General features: G+C 45.0%; 1 protein-coding gene across 1 annotated transcript in view; it reads right to left on the bottom strand.

Moving 5' to 3' along the window:
* The window catches only part of GARNL3 (GTPase activating Rap/RanGAP domain like 3), a 104,921-nt gene that overhangs the window by 51,217 nt on the left and 37,269 nt on the right, over positions 1–16,435 (bottom strand). The window contains exons 3-7 of the mRNA XM_008698748.2: positions 14,239–14,338; positions 12,620–12,738; positions 5,597–5,661; positions 3,170–3,233; positions 1,085–1,111 (exon numbers count right to left, since the gene is read on the bottom strand). Of these exons, the coding sequence (XP_008696970.1) occupies positions 1,085–1,111; positions 3,170–3,233; positions 5,597–5,661; positions 12,620–12,738; positions 14,239–14,338 (375 nt within the window). The remainder of the gene's footprint in view (positions 1–1,084; positions 1,112–3,169; positions 3,234–5,596; positions 5,662–12,619; positions 12,739–14,238; positions 14,339–16,435) is intronic.

Here is a 16,435-nt window from a genome sequence, read left to right as displayed (position 1 = left end):
CGAAAACACAAGTGTCAAGAAGAAACACAAGCCAGTGTGCAGGGCAGAGGGTGAGAGGCAGGGCGGTCAAGGGCAGCCTGTCCGAGCAGAGATCCTACTATCAAGGAGAGGGTGCGACCCTGAGGACATCCGGGGAGGAGCAGGGGGGTGGGAACAGCAGGCTCTTCCTGAGCAGGCGGAGGAATTAGCAAGTCAATGTGGGTAGTGTGGAGGAGAGGACCGGAGAGGCAGCATGGCTGTGTCACGCAGGCCCCCCGGGGGGGGGGGGCAGTCAGGATTCCGGGCTCTACTTGGGAGTGGGATGGGAAGCCATGACAGCTTGCAACATAGGGGTGATCTGACTTGACATTTAAAAGGACCATTGCGCTGCTACACAAGAAACAAAACAGAGTAGAAGCGGAAAGTTGGAGATGCACAGTGCGGGCAAGAGAGGATGAGGTGGCATCAAGGGTTGAGAGCAGTCATGGTAGAAACCTCGAGAAACGTTTGAATTAGGGGTATATTTTGAAAAAATCATCACAGGATGTGCCGAAGGATTAGGTGTGAGAGAAAGAGAGGTGTTAAGGATTTTTCCAAGTTTGGCCGGAGCCATTGGACAAACGATATGACCATTTACTGAGAGGCATGATATGCAAAAAGATTGCCTTCGATAGCATTTCTATTATTTCCCTATGTTAGTTATGTTCTTAGAAAACCCAATACATTTTTAAAAAGTGGGGCAACAGGGGATGGAGATGTGCATATAAACATGGCATCAGTAAATCGAATGTGCTAGTAAAGCGCAAACGCCCTCTCTTTGACTTAATGAAAATTAAAACCTCATTACTCACCCTGATTACGAGGCTAAAATTTGAATATTTCCAAGCAGATTTAAGTAGCTTGTTTTTCTATCTCTCTAGCTAGCGGCATAGGAGGTCCTGAAATATACCTTGAAAAACATGTCGGTAAAGTCTTTCAGTGACAGTAAGCTCAGGGAGCAAATCCATGTAGGGGTTTGACTGAAAGCAAAGGTCACGGTCGGGGTGAAGGGAGAAGCACATTTACAAACACAGAAAGAACGTGGCAGGAGCATAAGATTTCTTACCTCTTGTTCTTCAAGAACCAGTAAGTCCTGTCAAACCAAATTTTGAAAGTTACGGCCATGCTTAACAGTGATGCTTTTATTCTGACTTTCTGCGAAAGCCAAGCTCCTGTGTATGCCACTCCCCACCCTCACCCCCCAGAAGTGCTTAAAGTGTTCCAGTCTTGTTGTACAGAGTTCTGTAAACTACTTGGTCATCTAGGAAAGTCACATTACAGCACAGCGACCTGGAAACAAAGACGACGCATAGCAGCTGGAAGAAATACACAGACACCCAGGTTTCTCTATCTATTTAAAGCTAGCTTCTCATGCATTGCTTCTGGAAAGATTTTGGCCAAGGAAAGTGTAACTACGGTATAGCAGCCAGAAACAGATGAATAACATTTTTTAAATAGCACCAGCCACCCTCCCACTTGGTGGGAAGGTGCCTTCTTTATCATGCGGTTTATTTTCTGTTTACTTTTTGGATCTGAGACCTTTTCTTTCCTCCTCTCCCCAACACCTGTGGCTCTGGGCTTCCTCGGGTACACCTACGGAAAGCCGCTGGCAGCAGCGAAGCCACCACTACCGAGGGGCACACACACGTGCACACTCGCACACCCGGAATGGCGGGAAAGCACGTGGGCAGACCCTTGTTAAGGGAAAGAGAGTCAAAACACAGATGTCGGGAAAGCGGAAGGTGTCTTTTGTTTGGTGAAAAACAGGCAGAGTTATGATATAAAGAGGCAGAAGGTTGCCATATCCTGCTTCCTGGTCCTCGTTGATTCCGTGGAAGAGGGAAAGCACACAGGCATGCCTGGGCAGACACGAAGTCCGCCGAGGGGCCACACTCAGCGGCAGGATGAAGAAAGAAGCATCCCAGGGGCTCCACGGGTTTTAGGGCCTGTGTCTGGGGGTCCCGTCCGGGCTCCAAGAAGGGAAGGATTAAGAATATGATAACTTGTACAGATGAGGTAATAAAGGCACACTGGTAGCGGCATGTTTATAATTCTAAGCTGCTTTACAATTTGCTATCAGGAATTAGTTCTTAAGCATCGCATGGCTTCAAATTGCTTAAGGTTTAACCAAACACACCCATTTTGGCCTCAGTTCCACCTGGGGTTGAGTCAGGGTACAAATGCTATTTTAAACATTACATGAAAACAGAAGATAAGGGACTTCGCAACGCTCTGTATTTGGGGGTAAGCCGAGAACTGATGACTTTATTTTAAAAGCTAACTATTTTAAAGGCATGCAAGCAAAGGTTGCTTGTGCTCCCATCTATCCTCCTCGTTCCCTCTGAAGTTATTTCCCTGAAAAGCAGATGTAAGCACGATGCTCCCCCACTTTGAGACTCCACAAGCTCCCTGCTGCCTCCCAGATGGACCTCCAGCCTGCCTCTCCAGCCTCTTCCCTGTCACCTGGCCCTGGCGTCTGCAACTCCCGGAAACTCAGCTCCGACACATGGCTGGCGCTACGTGACGACTGCCCGTGTAAGTTTCAAGGGGAGAATTTCAAAGCTGTATCGATAGCAATAAGACAAAAGTTTGGCTGACATTTTTGTGATGGCCCTTTACCTAGATTATGACTCTAAACTTTTTCCTCCCAAGGCAGATCGCTTTCCCTTAGCAGTAAGTCTTGAGAAAACCGGATGGATTCTGGATACCTTCTATTCTCTACGGTACCCCGTGCAGTGTTCTATGTTACAGCTCAACAAACACAATTTGTGCTTTACTATTAAAAAAAAAAAACCTCACACTCCACACAATTCTACATCACTCAGTAAAAAGATGGGCTTTTAAGCCAGTAAGGTCCTTCTGAACATACACCCTTTTGGTTCCTGGATCAAGGACCATAGAGTTCAGTGGTTCTCAGTTGCGGCTATGCCTCAGAATCACTCATGAAACTTCTGAAGAATGCAGATTCCCATCCCCACCTGACAAATCGGAATCTCAGCTGTATGGTGCTTTATGATGATTGTTTTCAAAGCCCCGCAGGTGATCCTGATTCGGCTCGGATACGAGGCTAAGAATCACCGATGGTCTGTCTGTCCTCATCTAACACTGTGATCCGATATATATACCATTATGAGACATAAAATTCTGTTACCTTTTGGATCTCGGGATGAAAAATTTCTCTGGGGCCTTTCTCAAATTTGTCCAGGTTCATGGCACTGAAATAGAAAGGACAGAATGAGCCACAGCATGGTGGAAACTTAACACGGAGCAAGTCTCCGTGCTTCAGAGAAACTAAATAATATCGCCTAGAAAAATCACAGCTGGATTCCCTGCAGGGCCGGCACACAGGAGATCAATGATCACCCAGGGTGCTCAATGAATGGGTACATGAGAGTAACCAAAACTGCACGGTACTTTATTTATATAACTGGCCCTGGATGGCACTCATCTAATAGGAAAGGAAGGGAGGGATGGGTTTCAGGCAGCCTGACTAACCTCCAAGATTCTTACTTTTATTTATCAAAAAAGTAGTTCATTGACATTTACGTAGCAGTTAAGGATAAAATGAAATGTAAGTAAGACTACCTGGTGTTTCTTCCTTCGCAATTCCTCTGCTATTTAGGGCAAAAGGCCCTCCTTAACAAGATGGTTCTTTCACGTTAGAGTGTCAACCTCCTTGAGCCTAAGTTCCTCTAGAGGTAAAACAGGGAGTTGAAATGCATGATCCCTAAGGTCCGTCATCTCGGAATCCCATTATTTGTAAGGTAAACACAGTAATAGCTAATATTTATAGAATACTTATCATAATGTCGGGCAGCCTGCTAAATGCTTTCCATGGATGACCTCATTTAGTCTCTGTGAGGCAAGTGCTATTTTATCCCCATTAAATTAATTTACTTTAAAAATTTTATGCCCATTTTAAAGGTGAGGAAATTGAACTAGGATAACAAAGCTGGTAAGCAGTAGAGCCAAGATTTGAACCTAAACTTCCCTGACTCCAGTGCTATTTTCATTTCCTTTTTAAAAAGTTTCCAAGCTCAAGATTGTTAACAAATAAAGATAAATATTTTTCTTCTATTGGCAGCAACTGTAGAAGTTTTGATCTTCTGCATCTTAAAAAAAACGTATTCTGGCTGAAATGTGCTCTGGCTACATGACTGGGGGGCTAAGAAGTGGAGATCTGACTCATATGACTAAATGAAATCATAACGAAATGAAATGTCTTCAAATACAAAGAAGAAAGGAGCTGGAGTAACTTCTTTTTAGGGAAAAAAAAAAAAAAGCCACGGATCTTAAGCCAGTATAATTCTAAGTACTCCTCTCAAAGCCAGGTAAGATTTACAGCTCCTTAGAAGCAGCAAGATATTTCTGTGCTTAATAAAGATGTTAACCTCTTCACTGATGCTTTCATAGCGCAGGCTGCAGACTGCTCGGGAGAAAAGCCAGAAGGCCGAGAGCAGAAAGGAGAAGGTCTGCAATTTGGAGACCAACTCCAGCTTGAAAGGAGATCTAAACATTTTTGCTTCTGAATCTCAGTGCCCCTTTCATCAGCCAGACTTGGTCCCTGACCGATGGAGTCCAGATTGTCACTCTAAGAGACGTTCCGGCAAGTGTGCATTGCCGTGGGGACACTGAAAACACCATTTCTTCCCCAAACCAAGCTGCAGACGAATCGAGAGTAAAGCGCCAGGGCCCTGGGATAAGTGTTCCTACTCACACAACTTGGGCCTTGGTGGCTAACAGCCCAAGCGCAGGGATGACAGGGACCTGGGTTTAAATCCCAGCTCTGTAGTTTACCAGTGTGAGATCTTTGTCAAATCCCTTCACTTCTCTGAGGCTCTGATTCCTCCTTGGTGGAGTGTAGGTAAGAACAGATATGCTTTGTGGAGCTGGTTTAAAAATTTCCTAAGAGAATGACCACAGAGCATTTAGCACCGTGCCCTACAAATGGAAGCCACTGTCACTGTGACGTAGCCTTCTGGCTGGACTGGACGCAGCAAGAGGTACCGCCAGCGTGGTGACATTCCCGAGGGGGGTCTGCCGTCCAGCATGGGAGAGCTAGGAGGGGGACGGAAAGGTGGGGGCAGGAGCGGCAGCTGAGCGAGGAGCAGCTAGACCGCCTCTTCATTTAACTCTCTTTGCAAAGAATAAGCACATTCTTCTCTAAGAAGCATTTGCTGACATACGAGTTTCTATTTCAAAGCAGGAAAATGAGAGGAAAAATATTTCTTGATTTTCTTTATGAAACCGAAGTATCTGCATGCCCGCAAGAAAAAAGGAGCAGGCTACGTAGGCAGTTCGGAGATGCGTAAGAGCGGAGCTTAATTCCCACCACACGCTAGCTGTGTGTTGCTCTCTCTCTGAGCTTCCACCTCCGCCTCTCCACAGTGGGCTAACAGCAGTCCCTGTCCTACAGGCTGCTGTGAGGACAGCAGGGCATACTGCATGTCAGAGGCGTAGCAAAATGTCTGGGACGTGGTCAAGGCTCCAGAAAGTAGAGAAGTGGTATGAGAACGATCGCAGGAGAAAGACACTTATAAAGGCTTGTGGTGTTGGGTTCCTCCTCTTGAGTACTCACCTTAAGATGGACTTCACAGAGAGAGTTTTTGTGGGACTGTACGGAAGGCATATTTTCTGGGTACCCTGAAAAGTCAAAACACCGGATTTGTGAGAAGTTTGGCAGTTTCCATCTCTGAAAGAGCCTTACCTGGCCATTTAGAAGAATATATGAATCTATACATGAAGAAATACATTCTATGGTGGAAAAAAGTCTTGCTCAGGCTCGACAATATCTTTCACCATCCCCCGACCCCAACATTATGGATTTAAGCATTACTCTTCAACGTATGAACTGGTGGGTCCTTGGTGTCCTGGTGCAGTGAGCAGAGGAGCCATCTGAGATGAGAAGGGGTTTGGTCTCTGAGCCAAGAGTCACATCAGCCTCAAAGACAATGAGAAGAAAGCAGTCTTTGCGTGTTCAATGGCACCTCCAGCTGATATCTCCAAGTCAAAGGCTTTCTGAACTAGAAATCACTTGAATCTTTCAGAGAGGTTTTCATAATATATACTTATAGATTTTTCTGTGTTTACTATTTTTTTTTTAAGTAGGCTCCATAACTAACATGGGGCTTGAACTCACAACCCCGAGATCAAGGGTCACATGCTCTACGGACTGAACCAGCCAGGCGCCTCTCTGTGTTTACTGTTTAAACTCTGTTTCCTCCTCTCTAAATGAGCACGCACTGTGACTAACTCATGGAAAATACTAAGTGGATATTTGTTGTATGAAAGGGAATGAATGAAGGGTTGCCTGAATGGTTCAGGCCCGTGCCCACACCACCCAGCAGAGATGAGCATATCATACTCTTTTTATAATCTCCAAAAAAGATATGATACAGATTTATAATCCACAAAGGATTTACACTGTATGTTTAGCTGAGGGGATTACGATGTAGTACACATTTAAAACTTTCTTTCTAACTTTGACTAATAATAAAATTGGCAGCACAAACAACTAGAAAAAGGCACAGGACATTTCCTGTAGGAAACTGGCAAGGAAGGATATAGGATTTTCCTTGTATTTTCGAGATACACATGCCAACTCATCTGTCCAAGCCCTGAACACTGATGACAGAGGAGTAGAGTTCTTCAACCTCGTCAAGCCAATGATCTCTTTCGGTAAATTAAACATTCACACCCGTGCCCCTGTAGAACTGGGAACCTCACCCCCGCTCCATGCTGGGGAGTGTGACTTTCCAGCTAACTATCAGAAGTTGCACTAGACAGAGCCCTTCTTATGGGTTCTCTATTAGCCAGTGTAGTTTACGTTACAGAGATTTTAGGGGATTTCCAATATAGAGGAATATTATGATGGGAACAGGCAGGTCACCTGTATGGGATGCCAACCCTTCTAGAAGAGAGTCTTGAATCTGACCTTCTTGTTCGATCCCTGCCTTGGCTACTTCTTCTTCTCACCAAGTGCACCAAATGCAGTTTTAAAGAGAAGCCAAGGGCAGCCTGAGGGGGGAATGTACGGCATAGGAGAGGATCCAGCCCCAGCCTGGCTGATGGTAACATCTTCATAAGCTGCCTACATGGATGCCAAGCCCCAGGCTCGGGGGGATTGTGGATTTGTATTTTTCTTCACCACACACTGGCAAAGCTCTTCCTCCCCATCTTCGCCCTCTCGTAGCTTTGCAGAGTTGCTCTCCAACAAAAAATGCCTTTCAGTCCTGTCTTCCAGTGGGACCAACAGAGGCACAGTCAGAGTCAAGTACACGTACCTATCAGGCAACACCAAGTGATCACTGCAAGGATATGGAAGTGCGTGTCGGACATTACCCCCTTTACGTGGCAGGTGTGTGTGTGTGTGTGTGTGTGTGTGTGTGTGTGCATGCACTCGAACCAGTGTCTGTAAGGCCACTGCAGTGATTATCCCTGAGTAGTTGGACTTTGAGCCTCTTCTTTTTACTAGCTGCATTGTCTGGATGGAATTTGTACAGTAAGTATGGGTTTCTTTTTGTTTGTTTGTTTTTTTAAAGTCTTTTCTTTGTGTTTAGAAGAAACACAGCACAGGGGCACCTGGGTGGCTCAGTTGGTTAAGTGTCTGCCGTTGGTCATGCCTCAGGTTATGATCTCAGGGTCCTGGGATCGAGCCCCATGTTTTGGGCTCCCTGCTCAGCAGGGAGTCTGCTTCTCTCTCTCCCTCTGCCTCTTCCCTGGCTTGTATGCTCTCTCTCTCTCTCTCACTCTCTTTCAAACAAACAAAATCTTAAAAAAAAAAAAAAAAGAAAGAAACATAGCACAGATAGACAAGACTATTTAAATCAGGGTTCACACATTTAGCTATTCGTCTGTTTTAGAACAAAATGTGAGCTCATGGCAGAGGCTCATCGCTTCTTTGGGTTTCCTGCAGCCTCCAGCACTAGTTTTGGGCCCAAAGGGGCTTCACAACGGACCCCTCCTGCCAAGCTCTGCTTTGCTTTTTCAGTCCCTCCCATCCCTTCAGCACTGCCACTTGTAGCTGGTGGCAAACGCTTGCCCTACCCTGGCACACAACGCAGGGTCTGGATCAGAGGCTCGGGGAAGGCACCGCACTTCTCAGTAGAGGCGGGCTGACTCATTACGCCAGCCCCACCGCCCTCACGGGGTCCTGCGGTCCAACTCACTCCTCCTTGACTTCTCCTAGTACCAGCAAGAGGAGTCCCAGAGCTCCTAATTTGTCTTGTCTTCCTTGTTCCTTCTTTATGGAATGCTCCCTGCCTGCCCCTTCCCCTACTTTTTTTTTTTTTTTAAGATTTTATTTATTTATTTGACAGAGAGAGAGAGTGAGAGAGAAAGCACGAGCAGGGGGAGGGACCGGAGGAGAGGAAGAAGCAGACTCTCTACTGAGCAGCTCGATCCCAGGACCTTAGGATCACAACCTGAGCCGAAGGGAGACGCTTAACTGACTGAGCCACCCAGGCGCCCTCCCTTACTCTTAATGTGGCTGGTTCCCCTTCCTCCTGCAGGTTTCTTTAAATGTCACCTCCTCGAAAAGCTTTTCTGCGCTATCTGATCTGAAGTTGGTTTCCTGTATCATTCTGCCTGCTCCTTCAGAGTGTTTCTCACAATTTATAATGCAACACAGACAACATCTCTCCAAATTAAAATAATCAAAATTCCCCTTGCAGGGGCTCCACCCTCCCTCCTCCAGTACCCAGCAACCTTCCCAGGCCAGGAGGTGGAACGGCTGTTACCGCCTGAAGGCAGAAGACAGGACATGGAGAAAATCCACTCCAGAAAAGTGGCGGAAGTACGAAACTGCCCTTGTTTGGGTGGAAGTTAGGAAGAGGGAAAATAGGGAAGCTAAGGGGTTAGATGCAGGGGCCCTTGATTCTGCCGTTCAGGGGGCAGGCTTGAGGGTGAGAGACACTGCAAATAGATCAAGATAAGACCTGGAGACACCTCAGAACATTTGGACTCGGGGCTCGCTTCCCAGGCACAGCCTTCTGGAGGAATCCTGAAGTCCAGGTAGAACCTGTTTGAACCTGATGAGGGGCAGTAACTCGGCAGCTTCCAGCGTGGATGGTCAGTAAGATCAGAAACAGAAGCCTAAAGCAGGGGCGCCTGGGTGGCTCGGTCAGTCGTTAAGCGTCTGCCTTCGGCTCAGGTCATGATCCCAGGGTCCTGGGATGGAGCCCTGCATCGGGCTCCCTGCTCAGCGGGAAGCCTACTTCTCCCTCTCCCACTGCCCCTGCTTGTGTTCCCTCTCTCGCTGTCTCTCTCTCTCTCTGTGTCAAATAAATAAATAAAATCTTAAAAAAAAAAAAAAGAGCCTAAAGCAATGCTTCTGCCCCTCCCCACCTGCTCTATGGCTTGCAGGGGGTGTGGCGGTGAGAGGGACAGAGCTGAGAGGCACAGTGACAAGCAGAGACCTGGGATCGGGTCCCAGAGGTCACTGTGTGCAGTGATTTCACCACAAGGGGCAAATGGCTGGGACTATGGATTTCAGTTACAGGTACTTTCCAGTGACACGAAAAGGCCAGAGGGGACCATTTATCTCTTGAAGGAAAGAACCCAGAGGGCCCCATGTGGGCTCAAGGTCCTCTCGTCCTGCCACCGTGAGCTCTCATAAGCCCTCTCCCCATGCACCCAAACAGCAACTTCACGAGAAGCACAGGGAGGGGAAAAAAATTGGAAAGACTGTCCAAAAGAGGCAGAGTCATCCAAAGAGAATATTTAAACCAGAGAGACTGGAATAGCGTAATTAGCAAACACTATATAAATAAGTTTAAAACAAAAACAAGGGGCGCCTGGGTGGCTCAATTGTTAGGCGTCTGCCTTCGGCTCAGGGTGTGATCCTGGAGTCCTGGGATTGAGCCCCGCATCGGGCTCCTCCGCTGGGAGCCTGCTTCTTCCTCTCCCATTCCCCCTGCTTGTGTTCCCTCTCTCGCTGGCTGTCTCTCTCTCTGTCAAATAAATAAAATCTTAATAAATAAATACATACATACATACATACAAACACAAACAAAAACAGGCCAGGGGCACCTGGGTGGCTCAGTCAGTTAAGCATCTGCCTTTGGCTCGGGTCATGATCTCAGGGTCCTGGGATCGAGCCCCCGCAACAGGCTCCCTGCTCAGCAGGGAATCTGCTTCTCCTGCCCTTCCTGCCCCCCACCCCCACCCCTGCTCTTGCTCTCTTTCTCTCTCTCTCTCAAATAAATAAATAAAATCTTAAAAAAAAGCCCAAACAAGCCAGAAAATGGTCTTCCTGGTGCAGAAGATCAGAGGCTTTGGACAAGGGCACGATCACTTCTCAGTAGGCGAATGATGGGAAAAGACCGTCATGGGTGCAGCTGAGAACAAGCACAGTCCTTCAACATTATCTTCTAGCGCTGGTACATCAACTCTGCTCCAGGACCGTTCTGATGATGGCAAGACTGACCCCCATTTCAGCGGCATGGGGAGGGAGCTGAGAGCTAAAACCTTTCTGCAAGAAATCATTCACGAATAAGAGCTAACTCGGGTTTACGTTAGATTTTTAACTTGAACCTGCTTAAAAAGAGAAAGATTTCTGCAACATAACATGGACATTTATATAAACAGAGGCAGCAGAGCACACAGGTTAGGCTGGACTTTGGTGTCATTCATTAATTCCTTCAATAAATACATCTCCAGCTACTTCTATGCGCCAGGTACCAGACTGGGTGAGAGCAAAGCAGTTATGTGGCTTACCTTCGTGGAGCTCACAGTCTAGGGAGAGAGACAGGAGTCCAAAAATTACATACAGAATTAATTATGTACAGCGCTGACGGCTCGGCGTGCAGTCCTGGCTTCTCCCTGGCCTGCCGCCTTCTGGCCTGTGGCCTCGGCCACGTCATTTAACTCCCCTAAAGCACAATAATACCTACTGAGGTAATGCATTGGGAAGATCTAGTATAGTATGTGGCATATAGTAAGTGCTCAATAAATGCTAGATTTTATTGTTAGTACTCTTACTATTTTTAATCATCCCCAAAAGTTCCTTACTACAATTTATTCTGTAATGGTTCCTAGAAATTCTTTCGGCTTTTTGAAGTTGCTGTATAGGTATGCATGCATGCAACCGTATTTATACACGTGTGTGTATATATAAATTACTGTTTTTTTAAAGTGTGTGTATATAAAAAAATGACTGTTTCTTTACACTCCTGTATTATTTCTTTCTCAAAAATATATACACAGCAATTTTTGAGATACTACGCTTCTGAGATAAAATGAGCACACAGTGATTACGTAATGGCTTTCTTTTTTTTTTTTTTTTAAGATTTTATTTATTTATTTGAGAGAGAGAGAGAGAGAGTGCGTGCAGAAGTGGGGGCTGAAGCAGAGAGACAAGCAGACTCCCCGCTGAGTAGGGAGCCCAAAGTGGAGCTTGATCCCAGGACCCCGAGATCATGACCCAAGCCGAAGTCAGATGCCCCACCAAGTCACCCAGGCGCCCCTAGGTAATGGCTTTCAACAAATGCATCCATAAAGCGAGACCACCACATAACAGGACTAATGTTTTCTGAGTGTGGTTTATTTCATTGCTTCTTAATTATATATTGTACTCACCGATTCAAGAGTAGAATGTTCTATCCTTCAGGTGTCTAAGCAGTTTAAGATCTGATGATTTGGGACACTGTGTAAATGTGGATTTTCAAGCAAGATCTCACTTAATACAGTTCTCAGCACCCCGTGAGCCACAGCCCAGAATTTTCCCCAGTTTTCAAAGAAGAAAATGTAGAGCATCAGCAATTTTCTCAAATTGACACGAATGAATTTGCTACTGATGTAATTTGACCCTGGTTTGCTTAAGTCCAAACCCTTTGTTCTTTCCAGTGTCTGTAATGCCTATGAAAAAATTCTCTGAGAAGCAAAGGAAAAAAAAAAAAAAAAACCCAAGGGAAGAAAATAATGAGAAAAGGTAAGAGGTGAAAGACAGAGATCAACTCTAAGAATTATGAGAAGAAATCAGAAAAGAGAAGAAAAAGCCGCAATAGTGACCATAAGAGAATTTTCCTGAGCTACAGAGAGGCCTGCATTCCTGAGTTGAAAGGACTTGCCTTCGTTCAGGTCACTGTCCTCAGAAGCCACCACGGACAGAGGGTACTTATCTTGTTAAGTCTTGAGTCATCTTCCTACCTCAGGAAATTGATGAAAGGGGCTAAGCCTCAAAGAAATTCTAGAAGCACAGATGATTGAGTGCTTGACTGAATGACCCAGGGAAACAGGAGTACCCTGTGGGCTGTACCCCTGTAATTGTATTATATTCCTCTAATAAATTTTGTTTCTTTTAGTTGAAGGTGAGCCAGCTGGTCCGTCTCAGTCTTAGTAACAGCCAAGGCTAATACTCTGCACAATACCCTTCTGTATTCCACTGGCCAGAGACGGAGGGAATGGACATGTCCGGGTAGTGGCCTGTGTGGGAGAAGTCGTGGTTACACTCAGAGCTTGAAGGCCGCACCTCTGAATGGTATAATCCTGAACATCCAAACTCAAAGAACCTCATAGAAAAAGACTCATCGGAACCACTCTGACAATGACACTAGTCAAACTCTGGGTGATGGTGAGGCTGCAGGGCAAGCCAGGTACTTACTGTTTTCCTCCAAAGAATTGCTCGGTATTGAGGGACACGCTGATGGTTTTGGTCAGAGAGGGTCACAGACAGGAAGAAGGGGCTCTTCTCTGCATCATTTCCAATGTAATTCTGATGGACTGGAAAACAGGTTTAGAACGGTGAAGACACACTGGTTCTTCCAGGCCCTGGTGGGAGTAGACACTTTTTCCTTCCCATGTGAGCAGGGAACAAGAATCCCAAACCCCACTCTGGAAAGAACCTAATCACGCTCCCATTCCCCTTGGTAGTGACTGGTTCAGAAATGAACAGGTGACCAATTCTGGCCAAAAAGACAGGAGGAGAAATGGGTCAAGCAGTTTCTAGAAGGGCTTCCTTACTCTTGGAGATGGCCTTCTCCTTCCTCTGGACGTGGCGATGTCTAGAAGTGATGGCTGGAAGTGCTGCAACCACCTTGTGACCCTGAGGAGGGCCAGCCTTGATGACACCACTGAGCCTCTGAATCCACCAAGTCCAGAGCCTGCCTTACCTCTGAGTTTCTTGGCACCTAACTGATAGCACCAGCTTTCTCTAAAGTCACCACTGCTCTGCGCACTATGCTTTTGAGTGTTTGGGAGGATGACAACTTCCCCGCTGACTTCCTTCTTTATAAAGAAATATGCCTTGTCCAGTAAGTGAACTTCTTAGCATAAAACAGTATCAGATTTTTAAAAAGACATCGTTCGGGTTTGATCACTCTCATTATATAGTCCCTGCATCACATCTTCTATAAACACGTGCATTAGCCTGATAAGCAATTTATCTACCTCCTCTTGAATCCTGAAACAGTGATTATTCTTCCCTTCCTAGTCTCTCCTGTCGTTAGCCACACTCCTGTTTTCCGGCTTCCCACATGTGCTCACCCGAGCCCTTCACTTAAATGTACATGGCTATTAACGACTGAGCTCTTTGTGCCAGGCATGGGGCTTAGCTGTTTCTCCAGCATAGCTCACTGAAACTCCTGTTCAAACCTACTCGGTATGTAATAGTAATACCTCCACTTTACAGATAAGGAAATTAAGTCTCAGAGAAGTGGGAGAGTGACCAGTGTAAAGTCTTGCGGTTAAGAATGGCAGAACCAGGATTCAGACCCATTTTAGAGTCCCTGTGAGGGTAGGGAATGACTGCCTTTACCAGCGTAATTGCCTGGCACATGGTAGGTCATAAATACTTGTCACCAAAACTTACAGGACAATGCCTCTCTCGTTCTGTGGCGGCCCTGGAGCTCAGGGATCCATTTCTTTTCCTCGTTGCCTTGAACTAAGTGTTCAAAACCCACTACAGACAGGGCACCCTGCCTTGTTAGGTCTAAAGTTGTTTTCCACCCTGCAAATTCTTACGTCTCAAATAGCTATTTAGATGATTGGATCCCCCTTTAACTCCCAAGGGACAAAAATAACTGATCAAAAAAATGTATATTTTTCATAGATATATGAAAAATCCTAGGGCTGAGACTGAATTGAATCTTTCAATTGACAAAGCTATTAACCTGATATTAGTGACCCTAACTGGTTAGTTTTACACTTTTTAGGGTATTATACCAACACTTAATTTTCATTTTGAATATCCTTTCTTCCCAACCACCATAATGGCATAGTTACCTTGTCCTAAAAAATACTTGAAATACCATCTGGTGTGGTATTCTGGGTTCTCTAAGTGCACGTCTGTTCTTCGCCACGTCCCTGGCAGAGCGGTTGCATTCTGTAATCGAACAAAATTGTGCCATTAAGAGGCTTATTCAGAGAGTAAACAAGAAGCGGGCAATGAACCAGGGGCCTAAGAACCAGAGGAGTCATGCCAAAAGCGTACAAACAGGGCTGTAAGCACATGTTCTCATTAGAAAAGACACCACGTCCACATCACAGAAGCATCCTGAAGGTCCTTGGAGTAGAGGAGAAAGAGCCGAGTGAACCAGCACACTCAACATTTCCAACTTGAGTATAAACTTGAAATTTCTCTCCTTTCTGGTCTGAACCTTCCAAATATTTGGGAGTTGGTGCCCCCTAGAGGCACGCCCTTCTGTTTGTACCCCTGTAACAGGCCCATTTCACCTGGAATACATCTCTGCAGCCTCTTACTTGAATTCATATTTATTTGTAGAATTAAAAAAAAATTGTCAGGAAGTAACACAATTAATGGGGAAATTATGGATAAACATATTGAATAATCTGAATCCTCTCTCCAAAGATAGTCACTATGAATGATTTGGTATGGTTTCCTCTCACTCTTTTCTTACATTAGACATATTTTTCTTACCAAAATGCAATCATACTGAAACTCCATTGGCATCTACTTTGTGTCTTGCATCTACGGCAGACGACTGGAACATACTTTTCCGACTCCAATATGCCTCTGGTGATTTCCTAGATGTTTGTGGTCACTGGCTTTATCATGTTGAAGGGGGGTTTCCTTCAATTCCGAGCTTACAAAGAGGCCATTCTCAGGAATCAAAACCGAATTGCACTGAAAGTTTTTTTGGCAACTATTGAGAGAATAGGTTAAATGGGGGGAAATCGCAGTAATGTAATGAATTATACTACTGGCTCTTCTGATGCTGAATGGTTCTTAAATTTCTGGAACCCATCCTACTAGGTCATGGTATAGAGTATTCGTTTGATACACTGCTGGATTTTTAAAAACTGAATTATGTATCATATTTGTTAGTGAGATGGAGCTTAATAGGTTTCCTTTCTGTATGAATTTCTGTCATGCTTTCAGAGTTATGTTACTTATAAAGTGAGTTAGGATGCTTCCTGTCTTTCTCCTGCTCTGGAAATACTGACACTCACTGAGACAGCTTTAAGGGTACTTGACATGCGTTAGCCCCACCGCATCTCCACCAACTTTATGACATAGATTTTATCTTATCCCCGACTTTCAGATGAAGAAAGTGAGGCGCGGACACTTCAGCTACGCTGCCTAAGGTCGCCGAGCTCATAAGTAGTGGAGCTGGAATGGAGTCAGTGCCAATTACGGAGGGTTGCTTTTTTTCTTTTTAAAAAATTTTAACCATTACGTCATTGTCTGTCTTCTTTTTTATGTTCTGCCCTTTTATTCCTCAAGGAGTAAAAAAGTAGGTTAATGTTTCTTAGCATTATTGTGTTTTTACTGAATTTTCTTGAGTTTTAAAAATCAGCTACTGATTGTATGTGCATATATACATATTTTTTAATTTGGAAATAATTTTGAGCTTACATAAAAGTTGCGGGAATAGGACTGCACAGAGCATCTGTATACCCTTTAACAGATTTACCTACTGTGAATATTTTATCCCATTTATTCATTTGCTCACATACACAGATGTAATTTTTTCTGAACCATTTCAGACTAAGATGCACAAATAATAACACTTTATCCCTAAATGCCTCAGTGTATATTTCCCAAGAATAGATATCTTCTTACATAACTACAATATAGCTTTACCAACTTTTATAAATTTAACATGGATACGGTACCTCTAATCTACCATCTGCTTTCCAATTTTGTCAACAGACTTAAAAATGTCATTTAAAATATTTTCCCTCTTGAGTGCAGGACGACTGAGTTGTCATGTCTCTTTAGATTCCCTTCTTCTGGAACATTCTACAGATTCTGCCTTTTACAACACTGACATTTTTTAAAGACTACAGCACGCACCTCCCCTCTTCTTTTTTAAAATCGAGCATGACTCATTCTGGGTTTGTCTGATGTCGCCCCACGATGAGGTTCAGGTCATGCATACCCGGTCGGAATGCTACACAAGTGGTGCTTGTCCTTCTCAGCTTATTGTACTTCAAGACATCCATCTGTTCCCCACTG

This window comes from Ursus maritimus, unplaced genomic scaffold (assembly GCF_017311325.1).
Source record: "Ursus maritimus isolate PB19 unplaced genomic scaffold, ASM1731132v1 scaffold_17, whole genome shotgun sequence".
Lineage (NCBI taxonomy): Eukaryota > Metazoa > Chordata > Mammalia > Carnivora > Ursidae > Ursus > Ursus maritimus.
The sequence above is the reverse complement of the archived record's forward strand: the minus strand, read 5'-3'. Positions and strand labels throughout refer to the sequence as shown.